Source organism: Pan paniscus, chromosome 9, assembly GCF_029289425.2.
Source record: "Pan paniscus chromosome 9, NHGRI_mPanPan1-v2.0_pri, whole genome shotgun sequence".
Classification (NCBI taxonomy): Eukaryota; Metazoa; Chordata; class Mammalia; order Primates; family Hominidae; genus Pan; species Pan paniscus.
This window is the reverse complement of record NC_073258.2, coordinates 106,680,227-106,701,805: the sequence shown is the minus strand read 5'-3', so window position 1 is coordinate 106,701,805 and position 21,579 is coordinate 106,680,227. Positions and strand designations below refer to the sequence as shown.

Sequence of the window (21,579 nt, the reverse complement as noted above, 5' to 3'; positions counted from 1 at the left end):
ACATAGACTATTCATTCTGTTATTAAATATAGCTGCATTGTCAGTAGTTTCACAAAAATTCTATGCATATTCCATATAACAAGATGAAATAGGTAGAGAGAAGCAAATATCACGTAGTATTTACTTTTGTAGTTTAATTAATGACATCTTCCAGATAAAGGTAAATGGAGCAAGTAAGCAAAAAAGCTGAGAATTTACAACAACCCCAGAACTCTGTGTAAAGTCAATTAATGACCTACTAAGAAAAAATGACTATTTTATTAATCAAGAAAACACAAAACGTAAATAAGAATCAATAGGCTGTCAAATGATGAAGAGTTAAGAACTAAATATGTCTAATTTTAAGGAAAGGCTTTTGCATTCACAATTCTACCCTTTATCGACTATTTAGCCTCGAAGAGTAGCCAGTTTTCAGCATTATCAATGCTCCACTAAGTTTTCAATTTAACTTGTAGCTGTGTTATTACTTTTCTTCCCAAATTATTCATTCCAGTAGACAAGCACAAGGCTCTTTTTGCTTCATTGGATTTGTGCACTCATTTCCAAAGGCAGAATTTGGGCTAGATTGCTCTACATATATATGCAAAAAGTTTTTAGAAAAGATATTGAGTTTTTACTCCAGTTTGCCTATGCGATGACAAGTAAGATTTGCATTAAATGGTACTATTGATCAGGAATTTAATATTAAAATACAGAGAGAAAAATTTTTGTAAGTGGAAAGACAATTCAGACCCAGCATGATTTGCAATGAGCACTTGAAAACTACTTTGATAAGGAAGGATTTAGTGTCTTTGGTTTGGGTTTTAGATGACATATATGTAATTAAGTTAGCGTGGAAACCTTTGTATTTCATATTCCAAGTTGAGTCAAGGAGAGCTGAACAAGTTAAACAGATACTTGTCTGGATTCCAGCAATTGTCTCTAAATTGCATGTTCATTGGAATTTGCATGATTAATTTCTAGTTGAGACATGGATCTGAGGAATGTTATTCCTTGAAGGAGCTTTCTGATTTTTGTAAGGATATCTCCCAGGAACTTAGCCAGAGCATTAGCTAGGGAGTGTGATCAATGAAAATTTTAATTACATTTTTAGTATTGAGTATTTTTTAGGTAATATTTACAAATATTTCATGAAACTTAGCTTCATGATTTTGTCAATTTTAGGTCACAGAGTAGAATTTTTTTACCTACTTTGGGTCATGGTTCTCTTTTAGAATTCAATGAAAGTACAAATACTTTCTCAGGAAGAAATGCAAAAACTTACAAAACCCCAGACTTATACATAATTTCAGGGGTTCACAGACCTTGGAAGGGCAACTTGAACACAGATTAAAAATATATCTGTTCTAAATTTGAATAACATTTATTTTAAAAATAGTTAGTGATGACTTCTAAGTCTGTCTATTAAAGGTAAGTGAAATAAAAACATTTCTATGACACCTGGTGGCTCAGAATTTTAATAGAGCAGAGATTTTAAGACTGATTTATTGAGAAGGGATTTCCAAAGTACTAGCCTCAATCTGTGATCATTGTACAGTTGCATCATATGCAGAAGATTTTAATTTTTTATTATTTTTATTTTTTGAGACAGGGTCTCACTCTGTTGCCCAGGCTGGAGTGAAGTGGCATGATCATGGCTCACTGCAGCCCTGACCTCCCGAGGCTCAGGTGATCCTCCCACCTCAGCCTCCTGAGTAGCTAAGATTGACTGCAAGTGCACACCACCATACCCAGCTAATTTTTGTATATTTTATAGAAATGTGGTTTTGCCATGTTGCCCATGCTGGTCTCGAACTCCTGGGCTGAAGCGATCCACCTGCCTGGGATTACAAGTGTGAGCCACCATACCCACTCCCATTTTTAAATACTGAATGTGAAACCAATAAAAATTTTAAAAAATGTGAAAAGATGCTTTTAGTTATATAATATTGAGAAAATATCAACTATTCATATTTCATACCACACATTTTATTTATTTATGGTGGCCTTGGGGTGTTTGAGACTATACTCAGTAAAGTCCCTGCCTCAGGCCATTCCCTTGTTGTTATCACTGTGCTCAAATTATACATATGAAAGCTTTGTTTCAAATGAGACCATGCCTAGCTAGTGAAGTTCTTCAAGTTATCTCTGAATAGCATTCATTTTTCAAGTTGTGGTTATTATTATTCTAAAGTAAATTTGCTTTAAAGTAGGTAAAATACAATTTTAAAATATAAGAACTGGTCTCTGTTATATAAACAGCATGTGAGCTGTTCAACAGTACTGTGTCTTTCATGCAGATGCCCTGCCTGGACCAGGATTTGCTGTGTGGACTCCCCCACTGTCTCTGACTCTTGATTTCTTCATCTCCTTATGTGATTTCCAGAATTCCATTCCATGGTCCACGGATCATCTTTACTTTTCCCATTCTTTGCTAACTCCTAAAAACTTTCATCAATTGCTTTAAAGACTTAGAATCCCAGAATTTTTGAATCAAAATGTAGGTTAGAGGTTATGCCCATCCTTCTTATTAGGCCCTAGGATGCAGTCCCTGGGGCCTAATGAAAGTTAGGTGACTTGTCCATCAAAGTCCAGCTGGGGTGCAGGTCTTCTGCCTTCTGGTCCAGTGTTCTTCCTACAGTACCAGGATACCTTTTGTTTCCTATCATGACTCTTCTCTGTATAGCTAAACTATATATCCATCCTTCTATGGTTCTCTGCGGGAAATTTTCTTTTTCCTGGGAAGTTTGTCAGGCTTGGTAGGGTCTATGCCTGATTAAGTTTTGGAAGCCATTGTAAGATGGCAATTTCAATCCTCTCAGGCTAAATACTCCTTGAGCTGAGAAAAAACTTGAAATGCAGGTGGTCTTGTCAACTGAACAGATACAACCTAAATACCCAAGAAGGAAGGGTAGTAGATAATTTTCTTTGAAAAGCATTACCAATAATCTATATGAAATGACTTGATTTAACTAGATGGTAAGATTTTCTTCCAAAGTTAAAATGTCTTTTTTTCATACATACAAAGTTCTTATTGATTTAAGTTCTAATCTCTTGAGACATGTAATCTTGGGTCCCAAGAACAGTACCATATAGAAGCTTCAGTATAATGAATTAGGAGATTTTACACAGAAGAAATAGGACTGTAAAAATGAATACCAAAATAACAAGGCCCAACCACAAAAACTCAGTCTCATCTTTGAATTTTCATTTCCCTTCCTTTCCTCTAGCCAATTATCCATTAAGAACTGTTTTTATGACAAGTGACTCTCATATTTATATTTTCATTTCTATTAAACTGGCATCACTTTAGTTGAAGCCTTTATCACCCAAGACCAGATCCACTGGCTTTCTCAATCCATTCTCTGCTACCCAGAGTCAGAATAACTTTGCTTCACTGCTTTTTAGAATGCCTTGTCAAAAATCTTCACAAATTCATGATTGTCTCCAAGATATTATTCTAACTTTTCTGACATTCAAGCTTTCTCAACAATTCAGCTTACCTACTCTTTTAAAGTATAACTGTATTATATTTTATTTAGCCAGACAGAGGATTCTCATTGAATCCTCACAACAATCCCATATGGTAGAATTACATCTCCATTTTACAGATGAGGATAGTGAGGCCTAAAGTTGATTGGCTAGTAAATGGCAAAAGTGAAATAGGAAGCTGGGTTTGTCTAACACAGAAGTCTAGTCTCCTAATCAAACTAATCCTCCAAGCTGATTCTCTCTGCCTTCAGCCAGGTTAGTTTCCTTATAGTCCTAACTATATTTTATTCAGAACTGACTCCAAACTCATATTAGAACATTCACCAGGAATTCCTTTTTCCCCTTCTCTTAGCCTTTCTGAATTTCTTAACATTTTCCAGTAATCACTCCCTGACTTATTTATTCATTTGCTAATATTTATAAACTAATACATCTGAATCTTCTTTATGAGGTATTTCACAGATACTGTAGATGCTGTTTATCTCTTTCTTCTTTAAATAATAAGATCTAGTATCTGAGTACTCATATTTCCTTTGAGTCATACATTACTTTACAACACGATCTATGTAAATCTTTTCTTTCTCTTGGAGGGTAACAACTGTGTTTTAGGGTACTTTATACTATTTTCAGTCCTAATGCAGGGCAATGATTATAGTTGTTATGCAATAACTACATAAGAAGTTATATAACAGTGAATTAACCTCATGTGCTATTTTGCAAGCAACCCATTAAAATAAAAGAATAGTGTTCTGGGCAAATGAAAGGGAATCCTTCAACTAAGGCAACTAATGAATTTTGGGAAGTCCTGATATGAAGTGTGTTTTAAAACAAAACACTTCAAAACTGTCTATTAAATGTTGGCAAGTGGACATAAACATATTATTGACACTAGCTATCTTTATGAATAATGGCTGACAATTTGGTTCACTGTATAAACAAAATAATCTTAGAAGATATTTCAGTGAGATTATAGATAGCTAAAATAAACCAGTTGCCCTTCACTTTGTGCAGCCAGACAAGGAAAGAACACTAAATGATAAAATCAAATGCAACTTTGTTGTTAATATCAAGGGAAATGTGATACTCTTAACTAAACTTCAAGATAAAAATCCTCCATAATGGATTTTTATAAATCAATTCTATTCAAGTTTAGCCAAGAAAACACATCACCTTCAGAAAATTATTCTGTTGGCCAGGCGTGGTGGCTCACGCCTGTCATCTCAGCACTTAGGGAGGCCGAGGTGGGTGGATCATGAGGTCAAGAGATCGAGACCATCCTGGCCAGTACTCTACTAAAAATACAAAAATTTAGCTCAGCATAGTGGCAGACACCTGTAGTCCCAGCTACTCAGGAGGCTGAGGCAGGAGAGTCGCTTGCACCCGGGAGGCGGAGGTTGCAGTGAGCCAAGATCACATCACTGCAGTCACTGCACTCCTGCCTGGCAACAAAGCAAGACTCCATCTCAAAAAAAAAAAAAAAAAAGAAAAGAAAAGAAAAGAAAAAAAAGGAAAGAAAGAAAGAAAAATTATTCTGTTACTAAATTTACTTCTTAGAATAATATAATTTATTTTTATTTTAAAAATTAAAAATTACATTTATTACCAACAGATATTAAGTGTCAACTGTGGTTTAAGATTTATTTCACTACATATTTTAATATGTATTTAACTCACCAAATGTATCTATTTAAACTTCACATACAAAGACTATAAATTTTCCATTAAATTCTTGAGAGTAAAAATTTAAAAATAAAAAGTTCCAACTTTCTTCTTTCACTTAAGATTTCAGGTTCCTTAGCAGGAGGCCAGTATTTGGATGTTGCTCTTATCACTTAAAATGTGTTTTAATTGATCTTGCTTAACCTACCAGAGCTTTTGGCCTGAATTTTGTTTAGGCTGATGAGCAACACAAATTAGAGAAGAAACTTGAGTAAAAACGGTGCTGCTTATAGAAATAGGGATTACAAACTAAGAGTACTTCTTATAGAAACAGAGATTACAAGCTAATGAAAGGAAGCTGAGCTTTTTATTCGAAGTTCAGATACATGGGGGCTCACATCTGTGAGAATTTGTAGCTTTTCTGTTACTCTCTGAAAATAGTTGAAGCCTAAGAATTCCAAATCCATAAGTCTGTAAATATTTTAAGTTTATGAGATTCTAAGTGAAGATACAAAGCTGCTTATTTTGAAAGCAACAGGGCTTATAGTCATATTTCAAAATAGAAATATATTCTAACACCCACTGTTTAAACAATTCAAATTTTAAAAAGTGACAAAAAATTTAAATTCTTAAAATAGTCTCACCTACATTTGCTTCTATTGGTGTTAATACTGGAACATATTACACATATTACATAGTCATTCAGTTATTTGCTACTTGTCAGAAGTTGGGTATCTTAAGCTATTAGTTCGGACACTTTCATGAACTATTTTAAATATACTTAATAAATTGAATGCAAGTACTATAAATCAATGCTTTTCACTTTACTAAGCAACAAAACAGAGAAGTGGTGCTTTCATTTCAATGTTCTGTTATCCAAAAGAGCTAAGTCACTGTAGAACTCCCACCAATTGTTTCCCTGAGTGAGATTTCTATGAAGTATTTTATAAGAATTCAAAGTACAACAAATCTTCCTGATATAACAAATGTCCATGTAAACATCAAATTCTAACACATAAAGAGCTCACTAACAATGTTGTGACAATTTCCTTCTTTTGTATGACTGCTTCAGTGGAGAGTCCATATGCCTGGCATCTTAAAATTCAGGATAAATAAATTAAGAATAAATAATGTGATTCAAATATATCCTGTACTTTTCATTAAAGAAGTCAGTGAGAGAGAAAGTCAAAATTAGGTTATATCAGACAATCAGTCAACAAAATATGCCATGAGCTAAAAGTTTAACGCTTAAGTTTCTGGATTTGATGACCATTATAATATATTTATCCACATAAATAGATATTATGTTTTGAAGTTAAAATGAATTTCTTATTTTGAATGAGTCTTTTCATGTAAGTTCCTAATCACATAGCCACTATTGTTCCTGCTCAGAAAACAATAACCTCTAACAAAAATGTATCCTTTGGAAAGGATTTTCTTTCATTACATGCTCTAACAATCCAACTTTAAGGATTTGCAAGGCTTCTAAACACGTTTGTAACAAAATGGTAGACCTGTATTACTGGAAGACGATGACTATTTTTTGGCAACAAATTGCCTGAATTCTCATTTTTTTGGTACATTTTTTTCTCCCTTCCTAAAATTTTCTTCTTCTTGAGTCCCAAGTGTCCCTGTTACCTGATCTTAAAACTTTCCTAAAATCTACTTGAGTCACACAAGATCTAGCTTCTTTGGAGGAAAATGATAACAGATAATTATTGCTGAATAGGATCTAGAAGCTGGTGCCTTTCATAATCCCTATGGTCTATTTTTCTTTTTCGAGCTCAACTTCTAGATTTTTAAATTTATTTTTTAATTTAGCTTTTATTTATTTTTTTGAGACAGGGTCTGGCTGTGTCACCCAGGCTGGAGTGCAGTGGCATGATCACAACTCAGTGAAACGTCTACCTCCCAGGCTCGAGCAATCCTCCCACCTCAGCCTCCTGGGTATGTAGGACAACAGACATGCACCACCATGCCCAGCTAATTGTTTTCTATTTTTTTGTAGAGACGGGGTTTTGCCATGTTGCCCAGGCCAGTCTCAATCTCCTGGGCTCAAGAAATCCACCTGCCTTGGCTTCCCGAAGTGCTGGGATTACAGGTGTGAGCCACTGCACCGCCCCTTTAAATTCTCTCACTTGTTTCTCCTCTTGGTTTTCCTCTATGGAAAGACCAATTTGAAAGAGAATACCAAAGTCAGGAAATACTAATGATTTCTATGGACAACAACACAAAAAGTGAGAGGTTATAGTGAAAACCATTAAAAGAAATACACAAGAGGCCTGGGAAGAGGGTGTATAAGCATGGAGAGATGATGCTCAACACAATATTTCCTCCCTTTCCTCCTATTTTTCTAACCACAGTTTTCCTATGGCACCTTAAAAATCTCATTAAGTTTGTTTAGCTTCAACCCAAAAGTCCAGACTGATCATATTTCCAAATATATATCATTAAAATGATATTAGTGGTTAATTTTATTATTTTTTTCTTAATGATATATTTCTGTATAAAAATGCTTTGGATTTTAGTTTTGATATTTTTGTGAGCACTATGGTTTGGCTGATAGTAACTATGTATATTTTACAAATAGAGAAATTAACAGCTGATAAAAATTTTCTAAGGCCTATGCAAGTATCTAAGCCTTAATGGAAGACTAGTACTAATATTTAATGAAGATAGAAAACATAAATGCATTAGCATATAACTGATATGACTTGTGTGAAAGTTTTTATTTTTTCCTGCTATACCATTTGTAAGTGAATGTTCAAATAACTATTACGCACAAGTGGCAAGCTGGTTTCCTTATGCTGGTGGGTTAAAAAATATAAATGTATAAAGAAAAAGGGATTAAAAAACAGGTGGGGGAGGGGTTTCCTTCAAATGGATGGAAGCCATTCTTTTGAAAGAAAACTCCCCTCTTACCTTGGTCCTGGAGCTGGTTAGTTCTCCTCTGTCCTCCTCCTAGGGGAGAAATACCCAAAGTTAAACAATAATAGAACATGGTCTTGTATTAAAGTCAAGTTCAGTTCTGGTCAACCCTTTCCTCAGGTCTCACAAGACACTACCAAATATCTGATATACTGGGGCTTTCACTGAATTGAATTTAAAACCCATTTTAAGAATTAAGCCAAAGGGGAAGAGGAAAAAAATATTCTCTGCCCTTCAGTCTGTCTTGCCAGAGAGCTCTAATACCTTGAAGATTGGCTTAGAGTAGGAGTTCACAGAAGGGCATTGCTTGGGTAATTTTTTCAGCTGGAGTGAATAATGGAGGGTGCATCATTATTATGATGGTGGGCACCTGGAGTTCCTTAGGAAGAAGGGGTATGCTGGAGTGTTCTCAGCTCATCTCCCTGACCTTCTTTTGTTTTTTGAGAGTAAAATGATAGTGCTACAAGCAGCACCATGATTGAAGCAATACTAAATCTGATATGAACAATAATTATTGTGAAAATAAAAAAGGAATTTTTTTTACAGAATTTTTCACAGAAAAACATCTGAGAAATGGATATTATCAGACACTATGTGCTTGTATTTTTTCACAGTGGGAAATGGCAGGATGAATAAAGATGAGATTTTTTTTTTTCTTAATTTGTCTCTAAGTAGGATTCTGTGAATTTGGAGAGAAACAAGGCAACATAGTGAGAGGCTCATGGGCTTGGGACCTAGATAGTAATGGGCTCCAGTTCCACTTCTGTCACTCATCAGCTATTTAACCCGAGTTGCAGCAGCAGCATCTGTCCAGATGAAGATAAAAGCAACAACTACAAGGAGTTAGGGGGATCAAGTTCCAGTATATATGGGCGTGCTACATAGTAGTTATTAAATTTTTATTTCCTTTTTTTTTCATTTATGTAGTCTCTGATATGGTGTTTTCTTATTTGAATTACTTTATCTCTGTTGAGGCTACTGTCTAATTAACAGAGCTTAGAATCAGGTCCTAGTTACCCTTTGGCATAATTTCAGAGATGGTGGGTGGCTGGCTCCCATAAAAAAACAAATACCAGACAGTTGATTGAATTCTGTGAGACATGAAGGAGAGTGGAGACCAAGAATGAGCCTGAACCCATACAAGATCATGTGCTATTGTTATTTAACTTTGGGTAACTTATTAAAATTCTTCATCAAGTAAAATGACATCAGGTGAGATAATGGATGTACTTTGGAACCGCAGTTTGTCAAAGTATATTCCAGAGACATCAAAATGAGGGATGTTGTAATCATTACTCTAACAGCCATTATGAAAATGTGCAGGGAAAAAACACTTTATGACAGATTCTATGTTATACAATGATATCTTGTCTCCATCTACTACTATTACCATTTATTTAGTATTAGATTTATCCTGTGAACTTTAATCGTCGTAAAGTTGCATGATATAAATATGGCATGATATAATTCCTCCAACTATAATATATGTGGTTTCCTTTGTGTTCTTCCTTGGTACTCTAACTTCATTCATTATTTTTAATAAATATTCTAAAAATGGCTATTTTGACAAACGAGCCCTTTTATCTATGAAACATTATAAATTCCTAAATATGTATATATATATAGAGAGAGAGAGAGCATTTCCTGTTTTTCTGAAACAAATACCTGCAGAGATGGTAAAGCTGTGCTTAAAATGGGGGGAAAAGTAAACTGTATTTTATGAAACACCTATTTCATCCATGGTAGTCACTTATATGACAGTTTTGAAGACAATATCTTTATATTTAGAAATGATCTGGGAATCTATGAATAAGAATAACTATAGGTATACTGCCTGGATTGGGTAAAATTACAGTGGCTGTGAAGTCTTCAAGCTTCAGGGTGTAAAGTGATTGCTATTTGTGATGAGGAGAAAAATGAAAAAGAAATTAGGTAGTGCTGAAGTTGTTAGGGTTATTACGATGCCCTTAGTAATCACCTTCTCAAGTATTTCATATTGAAACACCACAGGCTACCACATTATGTGGATCAATTTTTAAAATCATACCTAGATATGGAAATAGAAGTTTTGTTCTAAACAAATCAAAACAAGTCCTTTTATAGGCCTATGCTTCACTTTTGCTGTTTTATTCCTCCTTTTATATAATCTAATGAATTTTGTCAGATTGGTACCGTGCCAAACGTTTGATGTCAGCATACAATTTTGAATGTCTGTTTTTACAGGCATACAAGACCTGCATTTATTTCTTGCTATGTTGGCTCTTACAGAGGAGTGCTTTCCTTAAATAGTTTTCCATTTCACAACGAAGATATGCTGCAATAAAAGCAGCTATTTAGTAAAGAAGTGACTTACTTAAATTCCAAAACCAGCTGAGTTTTTATAGAAGTTCTGAGAGTGAATTTTTTCTCAGTCTTATTAAGTGTCTGCAACTTCAAAGAGGTATGAGAATTTTGTTGTTTTCTTAAAGAGAGCCTAGGGTAAGACTCAGAATCTCAGACTCTCAAAGTGGGAAGGAAATAGAGATGTCAACATCACTGTTTCCTGTCCAGGAGATGTGAGAATCTCTTCTACTTTTACTTGAACAAGTCGGATGTCAGGGATCATAAGCCAATTTCCCCCCATTTTTGGGAAGCAGTTTTAATTGTAAAATCTTTCTTTGTGTTGACCTGAAAGCTACATAATTTTTTCAACTCAGTGAGAGTTTATCTAGTTTTTAAAATAAGCTAAAATTTATGGAAGTTGAACTCTGTGTGGATATTTTCAATATGCCTTGAATTTATGTGTTGCCAAAACTGCAGCATGAAAGCATCACAAAAACTGTTTAGTAAGTTTTCAGAGTGAATCTATGTTTATATTAAAAAGTCCTTTTTTGTTCTCTTCCCTTAAGAGCACCGGAGATTGTCAGAAGATCTCATTTCTAGTCTTAGCTGTAGGACTGTGGGCAACTCACTGTAAGTGTATTATACAGTTCCTTCCTCTATAATAAAATGACATCATAAGAGGGTTTAACATACCATGTGAAAAATATATATATATGTGGAAGTGGTTCAAAAACTATAATGCTGAACTGTACTATTATTGTTTCACTTAAATATGCTGCTCTGTAATTTTTGGTATTTATATGAGCCAAATTTAAGCATAATCTTTTAAAAGTGGACAATTTGGAAAGAAAATTAAATGATGTATTTAACTAATTCTATGGCTTATACAATATTATTACTGTATCACTTAGTAGAAATCAACTGTTTTTTTTGTTTTAGTCCTATGCCATTTTTCCTCTGGGAGACAATCTGAAGTCAACTTTTCCTGGATCCTATTCAATTCTATTTACCTCTGACTAGCTTCAGATATAAGCCAAAGGTTAGGGGACTGTTTTAGGACTCTGGATACATGGTTTCATTTTAAATTTCCTCATGCTTTTTAAGAAAAAAATTTACTTTTTATGCTAAAGGCACTCGCAATGCAAAATAGGTATACTTGCTGATAATGCTTTTATGATTTTTTTTTTTTTGTGGTTCTAGTTGCAAATGCCTGAAAAGATGAGAATTTAGGGACTAGGGAGCTGATGATGTCTTTTCTTAGTTACTAATAGGATTTTGGCCTGTTATTATTTCAAAACAAAATATTCAGAGGCCGCTTATCTATCAGGACCAAATACAAAACAATCACTCTTCTATAACAGCAGAGGCCCTGTTGGTATCTCTTGCCAGTTTTTATATAGGCCTCTGTGTAGTGAAGCAACAACAGAAAGGGGGCTATATACTCTCATATTGCCTTTGAAAGTCGGAAGCTGTTTGTGTCACATTTGTTTGATTGACTCCAATTGAATTCTTACTCTGGCTAACTCCCAGATATTTAGCACTTAAAGAAAACAGATTGAATTTTTAACATTTCTGTAGAAACTTATCTGTGGGTCAGTTTCTTCATTGAGTACACCAGAATTAAAAAAAAAAATAAAGAAAGCTCAATAAAATCTAGTTTACTTCAACAGGATATAATATGACTTTGTGTGGTTGATGGTATTTAAAATGATAGTTTTCTCTAATGCTTCAGCATTGTGTACATTGAAAGGTGGAGTTAGAACTAGGGATGTTGTTGTGTCTTTAAATTTTCTTTATTTTTGAATTGTGTGATGTTAAAGGTGTATATTAAAATGGCTTCACAAAGTTTTTGAAAGTATATTTCATTCTGTAGACATCTGTTAACAAGTATTTTTAGATTTTCATAAAGTATGAAATTTGTTCATTTAAAAGAAACTACATTCAATCATAAAAAAAGACTTTTTTGATACTAGGGAGGATAAACAATATTTTCACAATATTTCTAACTTCTGTTAATATAAAAATTATTTACAAAATCTTCTCATAACCAACATAATGCTTGTTTCTGAGAAGGCTCAGGACTAGGGTTAGGTTTTTTGAAGAGCTGAATGGCAATTTTCTATTCTGATGTTGTCAGGTGGTGTACGATACTGTATATTTGTGTCAGTTATCTCAGATGTATGTTATTTCATTTTGAAAACAGAGTTAAGTGATTGATTATTTTGGAGAGGAACAAATGTTAAAATAAATGAGCTACAGTTTTTAATTTTTAGTGAAATTAGAATATAATTCTAAACCAGAGTCATTGCTATTCTCCAGCTCATTCTAAATGACTACCAAACTATTTTATCTTTTTTTTTATTAAATGTGAATCGTAAAGTAGCCCCATCTTGATTGATGTTATCTTTAGAGACAAAAGGAAGCTAATGACACCTAAAGTTGTGGATGAGTGCTTTCCCATATGCTGTGCTGAAACAAAGGAGTACATTTTCAGTTTTGCAGAAAACCATTATTTACTTATGATGTACCAAGTAAATGTTTACCATTAGCATAAAACTGCATTAAAGCAGCATCATATACAATTCTTCACTGAAGGGTAGATTATATATCCACAATAAAGTGAGCTATTTATAGTATTGTATTATAGGCATTTTGGATTTTTATGGTAAACCTGATTACCATAACTCCCTCCAAAGCTCTGTGTTATGTGCCTGCATGTGTTTGTCTAAAATATTCTCCACATGTCTACCTATTGCAAATATAAAGAGCTACTTCCTCCCTGTATTCTTTATTTTTATTTTTTTGAGACAGGGTCTTGCTCTGTAGCTCAGGCTGGATCTTGTGTTGCCCAGGCTGGAGTGCAGTGGTGCAATCTTGGCTCACTGCAACCTCCACCTCCTGGATTCAAGTGATTCTCCTGCCTTAGCTCCCGAGTAGCTGGGACTATAGGTGCACCACCATGCCTGGCTAATTTTTGTATTTTTTGTAGAGTCAGGGTTTCGCCATGTTGCCCAAGCTGGTCTCGAACTCCTGACCTTAACTGATCTGCCCGCCTCAGCCTCCCAAAGTGCGGGGATTACAAGAGTGCCCAGTGCCTTCCTCTGCTCTTCAGTCCTTCTGTACTCTACCACCACGCTGTCAGCTAAGAGGGCCCTGGGATCATAAGGGGAGGAATCCACTGCAGTGTGATTTTAATGCTTCTCTTCTTGGCCTGTTGTAAGAGTGAATGTAAGAGTTAAGTTCTCTCAGAAGAAGGTAATGGTTCCTCCTTCTGCTTAGCCTGTGCTGAGGCCACCTAGGGTGCCTTCTTCCTGGCACTCTTTCCTTTAGGAACGTCAATCTGGAGAATAGAAGCCAACACAAATGATGTGCAAACAACAACAACAATAGCGAATATGTCACTTGACTTTTGCTGCTGTTCTGAAGATAAATTGAGAGCCACTCGTGAACTGAATGTAAGCCATTTTATAGAAGTCATGATCCTATAACCTGAGATCCTATAGTGGAGAGTAATTAATCTGACATATTTTCTTTAATAATTTAGTATAGACAGGGCTGAAGAGTAGCTTTGCCACCGTGGTCAGAATCTATAGTATGCACAGCAGAAACAAAAAAAATATCTTTCTTGGAGAATTTAAATATGGGTCCAGAGAATGCTTAGAATGAGGAAATCAAGGCCAATTAAATAGAAAGGGAATAGCACGGAAGCTTCATGCATTCATATCTACTTTGGTTACTTCTAAGTAAACTGCCAAACATTTTGGTAGCAGTTTATCTTGTCGAATTTGATCCCCTTTGAAGTGGGAGAAACTAAAATGGCCACAAATTACTCATTTTCTCAGGAAAGTTACTAAAATACAACTTCTAAGTGTAGTGGTAAGGAGAGCAAAAGGCTAACCCTTGAATACAGAAACTTTTCAATTTGGTGTTACCTACTCAGGCTGCTATAAAGCATCTCAAGAATGAACGACTTAAAAAATACTGATAAATTCTCAGTTGGAACCCACTCAGGAGTCATTTGTTGAATGAACTGTCAAAAGATTGAGGGCAAGTCATTTTAGCATTTTTTTTAACTAATGGGAAGAATCACAAACATGTATAATGCCTTGTGAGTCTTAAAGAAATGTAGAAAAAAAGCAACGTTTGTTTCCTTCTTCATGAGGAGTTGTAATTTTAGTTATCTTTTAATTAAATAGGAAGGATTTAAATGAAAAACTTAGAATTCAAAATGGCCCTGGTAAGTTTCATCCTTCCTAGTGTAGTGAACATCTGGAAAGAGAGGAATGCAGTATATAGATTCTACTGTGCAATTATTTTTCCCTGGGACACAAGTAGCATTGATACCTTTACCATGCGATGTCTTAGTTTGTAAATGCAAAATACTTGGTACACACAATAAACACCAGTATACCTAATAGCAAACTAGGTAGCTCTTGTAAGCATATCTCAGAAAAGATTTATGTGTGCTTGTGTGTGTATGTTGAGAGATGCAAATGATTTTTGTTGTGTGTGTTTATCTAATCCTTAGCCCAACAGACTGTATCTCAAAATATAATGGGATTACAAAAAATTAGTTATCTATAGCATCTTTTAATATGGCACTAAAAATGAAGGGTATTCATAAGCAAAGATATATCTCTTTTCATAATAGTTAAAATAAAAGTGTTTGTGTACCAACCCACTGCAACTAATTTCTACAACGCACGTTAAAAGTTTCTTCATTTGAGGCCAAAGTATACTCAGTACTCAGCTTTAGATTTCTGTACATTTACGTTTTTCTAGTATCTACTTTAAATACTATCAGTTGACTTGTTTATAATACCAAAAAAAGACTAAAATGTTATTCTCACACAAAATATCCAGCAAACTGCTTTTTCCTAAACCGTCTAAGTACTTCATAAACCTTCTAAGTACTCCTGAACTAAAGTATATATCCCACAAATTTTATATGTGAAAGTAGCTCCTTAGGATAATAACATTTTTCACACATGAATTTGCATACTAAGTTTAATACACCTGCCCCAGCAAATTCTCCAAAGTGGAAGAAAAATAATTTGACCTACATAGAACTCTACTCACTCCAATGTAGATCTAGGCTAAGGCCAAGTGTCTTATGAGGCCAGTAGTTTTGTTCAATACTGAAAGGGAAAGTCCAATGAGAGATGTGGTATTCTAATTCCCATGCTGAGTACTTCCTCCCCCTGCCGTGCTATTGCTGTGGGGCTCTGAGTTGCCTGTTGTAACCTAAACATGATGTGCTTGGTTTCAATGGATCGGTTCCTGTTGCCATGGGTTCCTGCAATTTGGCATTGCCAAGTACAACTGGTCCTCATTTTTTCCAGGTCTCACTCCTGATGCAAGTTCTATTGGAACTGCTTTCTTTTAAAGCATCTTTTTATTTTTATTTTTTTTTCAGTGACAGAACATTTGTTTTACTTTAGACACAGTTCCACAAACCTCTTTAGAGGAGGCGAAGTTTGGATGGGAATTATCACTGTTGAATAATAAAAGTATAGGTGACTAGAGTTTTTAACTTGGCTTCAAACATTAGGGTCAAGTATACAAATCATTCTAAGCGCCAGAGGAAGTGTTCAGATATGACTCACTGCTTAGTTGTCCGGAGGTATTTACAGACACTAGATACTATGAATATCTTTAAAAGGGGTATTCTCATCTAACAGCTACTTAATAGTAATTCTATGTCAACCGAATCATGATTCGCTCCAAAGAACCTTTAACAGGTTTATTTATTACATAGTAAAGTCAATAGTCTAGTAACCAGTGTAGTATGGATACTGTGGCAAAGTTGATAGTATTTTGACAGTAATGTATGCAACTTTATTATACCATAAATACTATAGTATAGTAGATGTCTATATTATAATCAACTTGCATATTAAAGTTGATAGTATTGATAGTATTGAGAGTAAAGTCAAAATAAATATACTTCCTTTTTCTTCTAAACTTTACATTCCATTGCAATGCCATCGAAACTGTATATTTTAAAACAATCTTTGGACATTTCTCAACCAGGGAAAGGTTTTCACAATTGTTTCGGATTGCCAAGGGGACTGGGAAAGGGAGGAGAAAGAAAACCATGGCACTGATAGAAGTATAAATTGTACTGTGCAGGTGAAAAAAAGATTCCAGATCAATATACCTGGCATTGTTCTGTCACTTGAGAACTGGAGAATCTATATCAAAATACAATAAACCAACAATTTCTGGCCATTGTTATTAGTAAGTGATAGATCAGTGGTTTTAAATTTAATTGTGTTATGTCCAGCAAACACTAGTCTGAAATAAAGTCTCTGAGCAGTAAAGAGCTCTGTAAATCATTCTGTACTGTAAGGACAGGTGCTAGTCACCATTGCTGTGATATTTTTCAGTCCAGTTACAGATCTACTCTTTGAGATGATCCTTATTGCATTTGTTTTAAAGTCTGCATTAAAGACCCAAGTCCTAATTTTCAATTCTGGTTATATATCGTACTCTCTCCTCTTTTCTGTGACATACTTTTCTGAAGCACTTTAAACATACAGCAAGACCTGGAAAGTTAAAACTCCCTAGACCAATGGAACATAACTAGTCATTTGTCTGCATTCTCTGTTTAAGTGTAAATAGAAGGACAGATTACTGTTTTCTTTTGCTTAAAGTCTGACATTGCCTAATGAATCTGAATAGCAGAGTTTGTGAGAAAGCCATTGTTAATGACAATGCAATACAAAAGTCTCACTACATCCAGAACTATTAACCTAAAGACCTGATTAAAAAAAGATAGATTGTTTTGGAAAACAGACTTAAGTCTCTACAGAACTGAATAAGACAGAAAGGTTTCAAAGACTTTGATACAGGTATGTTCTCTCGACCTTGCTCTGATGAATATGATTATTTTGAATTTGCTTCTACAAACTAAATCATTTATACAGAAGGTGACTATTAGTCCATCTCTGTATTAGTTTGCCTCATTTGAAGCAGAAGAATCCTAGTCGGATGAGAATGAGAATTTAAGCCTGATGAGTCTCCCGCTTAGATGGCTGAGGATGAGACAGAGAGGAGGTGGGGTGAGGTGCATGCTGGTCAGCCTTCAGTGCCCTTCCAGTGTTCTCAAAGGCAGGACAAAATGACTGCGGTTTTGGCAGGCAGGAGCCAGCTTGCTCAGGAAATTGTGGCATATATAAAACAAAGTGCATAAACAAACTCTCCATCCAGGAAGCTGAATTTAACAATTGCCTCATTAACAAGGTCCAGGGAAGGACAGGAAAAGAGGGGGAAGCCAATGGGTGATTATTATACAGTTCTGGACAGATGAAGCCCTTCAGCTTTTCCCCAAACAATCCCTGTAGTGTGGATTTGACAAAGTGGCACATTTAAGAGGGAACTCTCTTGCCATTAATGGGAGTCAGGCGAACCCGTCACTGAAGGCCAAATTCAGTCCCTGAAGCTTGACTTTATCAGTAGACACAAGACAGAGGACAAGGCAGCTATATCCACAGAGAATTAATTAAGTGCAAGAGAGACATCCAGTGAATGTAATCAATAGTCTGAACACTGATCTACATATCAATCACCATTGCATTCTTCCCTCCTATTTTTAAAAAATTATTTACGCTAAGGTGCTCTCAAAAACCACGCCTTCAACAGAGATTTATTTACTACTTGGCCTCATTGAAATTACATATTCTTCATATTGCATCACACAAAATAAACCCTCAAAGATGAAACAACCTGATGCCAGTTTAAGTTTCTGAATAGTTGAAATTGTTTTTGGGTAGAATATATTATGGATAATTTATTTGTTTGGCTTTCTCCCTGCACATTTCTCCAATTTCATATGGAATGTATGTTAATAAGTCTGACTTCAGAATTGCCACAGCCCATAACCAAATTTGTCTTTACTGGCTAGTTTTGTTTTATCTCTTTTTAATGCTGTACTTTTTGTGACATACCATAAAACCCCTCACTAATTATTACAGTGTTGCTTGCAAACACAGTATATTGGTTTAACACAACCTTTTCCATTACTGGTGTTTGTTTCTTATATCTCTCTCAACCCTTCCCAAACCAACACACATATCAAAGCACATTGCAGTTACCCTTTTGAAACCAATGAAAACAAGTATAATATTTATATTGCTTTCATTTGTACTAGGCAATAGTACAGGTCTCATTACCTTCACTTTTCAATGGCTTACCAGAGGCATCACTTTTTAAGATCAGGTTCTTGGTTAAGTCCTTTGGCAAAGATTCTGATTTCCTCTTGAATCTGTGCTTTGTATACATTTCTCCTAAGCAGCACTGAGACCAGAGTAATTTGTCGATCATCACTTTTGATGGGATCCAGCCCCATCAATTCAACAGCAGCCTTTATTGCTTAAGGAAAAGAGGAAATTCTGCCTCCTGGACATAAACATGTGAATTTTCTATGTCCAGGACCAAAAGGATGAAAAGGGCAGATTTAACCAATATTTCCATAAGAATGAAAGTCTCACTTAATCCACACGTGTAATGGTTTGCTCATTAACCACATTTCAGGGGTCTATCTGTAAGCATTTTTGGATTGCCACTGGGTCTAATTTTACAGATCTTACTTACACCACACTCCCTTTAAAATAGACAGGAGTGTGACTTGAGTAAGCACTATAAAACCAGAGCTCATTTTTTCCTCTGACTGTGATTGCTTTTATAAATAGATGTTATTTCAAACTTAGCATGAATACAACCTCAAGATAATCTCAAATAGAAAGATGCCATAATAAATAAAATATTGAAATGGAAAAAAAGTGGTTTGCTAGAAAGAGGTTAATTTCTTCTTACTCAGAGACTAGTGGCCAGGCATAATTAAAACAAAATGATAAAATGTAGAATTATCACTGACATGATGGTAGTGTAGATATTGGTGGCCAAAAAAATTTGATGAGATATAAAGAAGCATATGCTACCCATGCCTTAGGCCCACTGGAAGCAGCTAGTGTTCAACCAGTTTGGTTTTTATATGGCCTTCAAAGATATATGTCAACAAGGATTAATTATTCCAAAATTAAAAAAATTACCTGATTGTTGACCAAAATATATGAAATGGAGAAAAAGAAAACAAACAAACAAACAAACATACCATGTTCACACACAAAACAAAATAATTCTCAGGCACATCAGGGAAGGTGGAATACTATAACAACACATGTTATATTGTTATACTATTCCACCCACCTTAATGAGGAACCCTTGGGCGTTGCTACTCCATAGCCTTTGGAATCCAGATTTCCTCCCACTTTCATCGTGTCACATGGCTTTCGCTGCTCAATGTATTCATTCATAGTGGACTCCAGGAGAAAGGCAAATTTGCCCTTGGATTTGCGGACACGAGCTACTCCCTCAGCTGTAGTCCTAGTGAACACTGATGGCTCTGCTGATCGCATGTAGGTCCACATCTTTTCATACACTGCTATTTTTGATCTCTGGAGGAAATTAAAATAAAATTAAATACAGGAAAGAAGGGAACAACATGTTAATATTCGCTAAACCAAGATAAGAATAAAGCGTTTTAGTATCTTTCCATTGCTCTCTAACTCCAATTTGCCACAGAGTAACATAATAGTAATATTATTCTTTTCAAATAGGAAAACTGCCTTTTAACACTGTTTAAGGAAATCATGGAAATGATAGACATTTAAAAGTGATATCTGAAGAAGCCCAAACCTGTTGCCATAACAGTTACCACACTCACCTGCTTAAATAGTAATCTATTACTGTTTTTTTCTATGTAGACTGCCATGAAGAGACTTGAACATTTAAAATTGTGTTTTATATCACATTCATGGTAAACTTAAAAAAAGCTAAGATTTTATTTCAAGTTTGTAAAATTCCTTTTAATACTGTATTTTATTTATAACAAACAAGGAGGGTTGTTGTTTTATTTTATTTTTTTTTAGATTTTTTGGAGACAGGGTCTTCCTGAGTTGCCCAGACTGGAGTGCAGTGACATGATCATAGCTCACTGTAACCCACAACTCCTGAGCTCAAGAGATCCTCCCGCCTCAGCCTCCTGCATAGCTTGGACTACAGGTGCATGCCACCATGTCCAGCTAATTAAAAAAAAATTTTTTTTTAAAGATGGGATCTTGTTATGTTGCCCAGGCTGGTCTCAAACTCTTGACCTCAAGCAATCCTACTGCCTCAGCCTCCCAAAGTGCTGGGATTACAGGTGTGAGCCACCATGTCTGGCTGTTATTTTATTTTTATCTTTTTTCATGCCCCCAAATTTTAGTGTACATGATTCTAGTAAGATATATACAAAAATACAGTCCATATCAAGTCAGTAATTGAACACCAAAGGAAGAGGCAAAACCTGGTATAGCTTACAAACCAAATATCCCTAACACAAGAATCAAACTCTAGGTTGATTGAAACATTTTTAGACTTTTTCTGAGAAAATTTTCAAATAGAACATATATTGAACTTTAAAGAGAAGTGATTCCTATTTTCCAATTTTGTATTCTAGGGAGTTGGTCATTCTAATCCCCTTGACTCCAGCCAAGAAACTTATGTATATTTGTAAATTACTTCTGTCTACTTGAGCTCTATCTATTAATACATTACTCTCACTACTTAATTTACCCAGGTCCTTTTTCTTGTTATGTGCATTTGCATTAAATTTTTCATTTTTCATTCACACATTTTTAGTGAACTGAAATGTCTCCAAAAGATATATTTAATAATATAGGAAAGCACTGGCCAGGTGCCGTGGCTCAGACTGTAATCCCAACATTTTGGGAGTCTGAGGCAGGTGGATCACCTGATCATAAAGTTCAATATATGAGATCAGGAGTTCAAGACCAGCCTGGCCAACATGGTGAAACCCTGTGTCTACTAAAAGTACAAAAATTAGCTGGGCATAGCAGCGCATGCCTGTAGTCCCAGCTACTAAGGGGGCTGAGGCATGAGAATTGCTCAGACCTGGGAGGCAGAGGTTGCAGTGAGCCAAGATCATACCACTGCACTCCAGCCTGGGTGACAAAGTGAGACTCTATCTAAAAAAAAAAGAAAAAAAGAAAAGAAAAGCCTGAATCTTGTCTGGTGCAACTGCATTTGTTTTCAATAACAAGGGGCTGCAATTTTGTATCTGAATCCAAAAAAAAAAAAAAAGTGAAGACCTCATTCAGACTTACGTCTTTGTGTGAGGCTCAGTGCTGAGTAGTG

General features: G+C 35.2%; 1 protein-coding gene and 1 long non-coding RNA gene across 11 annotated transcripts in view; one reads left to right on the top strand and one right to left on the bottom strand.

Moving 5' to 3' along the window:
- GRIA4 (glutamate ionotropic receptor AMPA type subunit 4) overlaps nucleotides 1–21,579 on the bottom strand; it is a 375,233-nt gene that overhangs the window by 28,582 nt on the left and 325,072 nt on the right. For 7 of the 10 annotated variants that reach the window (XR_004665232.3, XM_063608252.1, XM_034933614.3 and 4 more), the window contains exon 14: nucleotides 19,591–19,838. Coding sequence is in view for 9 of the 10 variants with exons in the window: in XM_063608252.1 (XP_063464322.1) it covers nucleotides 19,591–19,838 (248 nt within the window). In the remaining variant the exon portion in view is untranslated. Of the gene's footprint in view, nucleotides 1–1,448; nucleotides 2,870–8,052; nucleotides 8,092–19,590; nucleotides 19,839–21,579 lie in introns of those variants that run through there. The other 3 variants (XM_063608253.1, XM_055094785.2, XM_055094786.2) reach the window with 2 other exon arrangements.
- The window catches only part of LOC129393406 (uncharacterized), a 61,931-nt gene that overhangs the window by 12,448 nt on the left and 27,904 nt on the right, over nucleotides 1–21,579 (top strand). The window contains exon 2 of the long non-coding RNA XR_008620257.2: nucleotides 10,947–11,010. This is a non-coding gene — a long non-coding RNA (uncharacterized LOC129393406). The remainder of the gene's footprint in view (nucleotides 1–10,946; nucleotides 11,011–21,579) is intronic.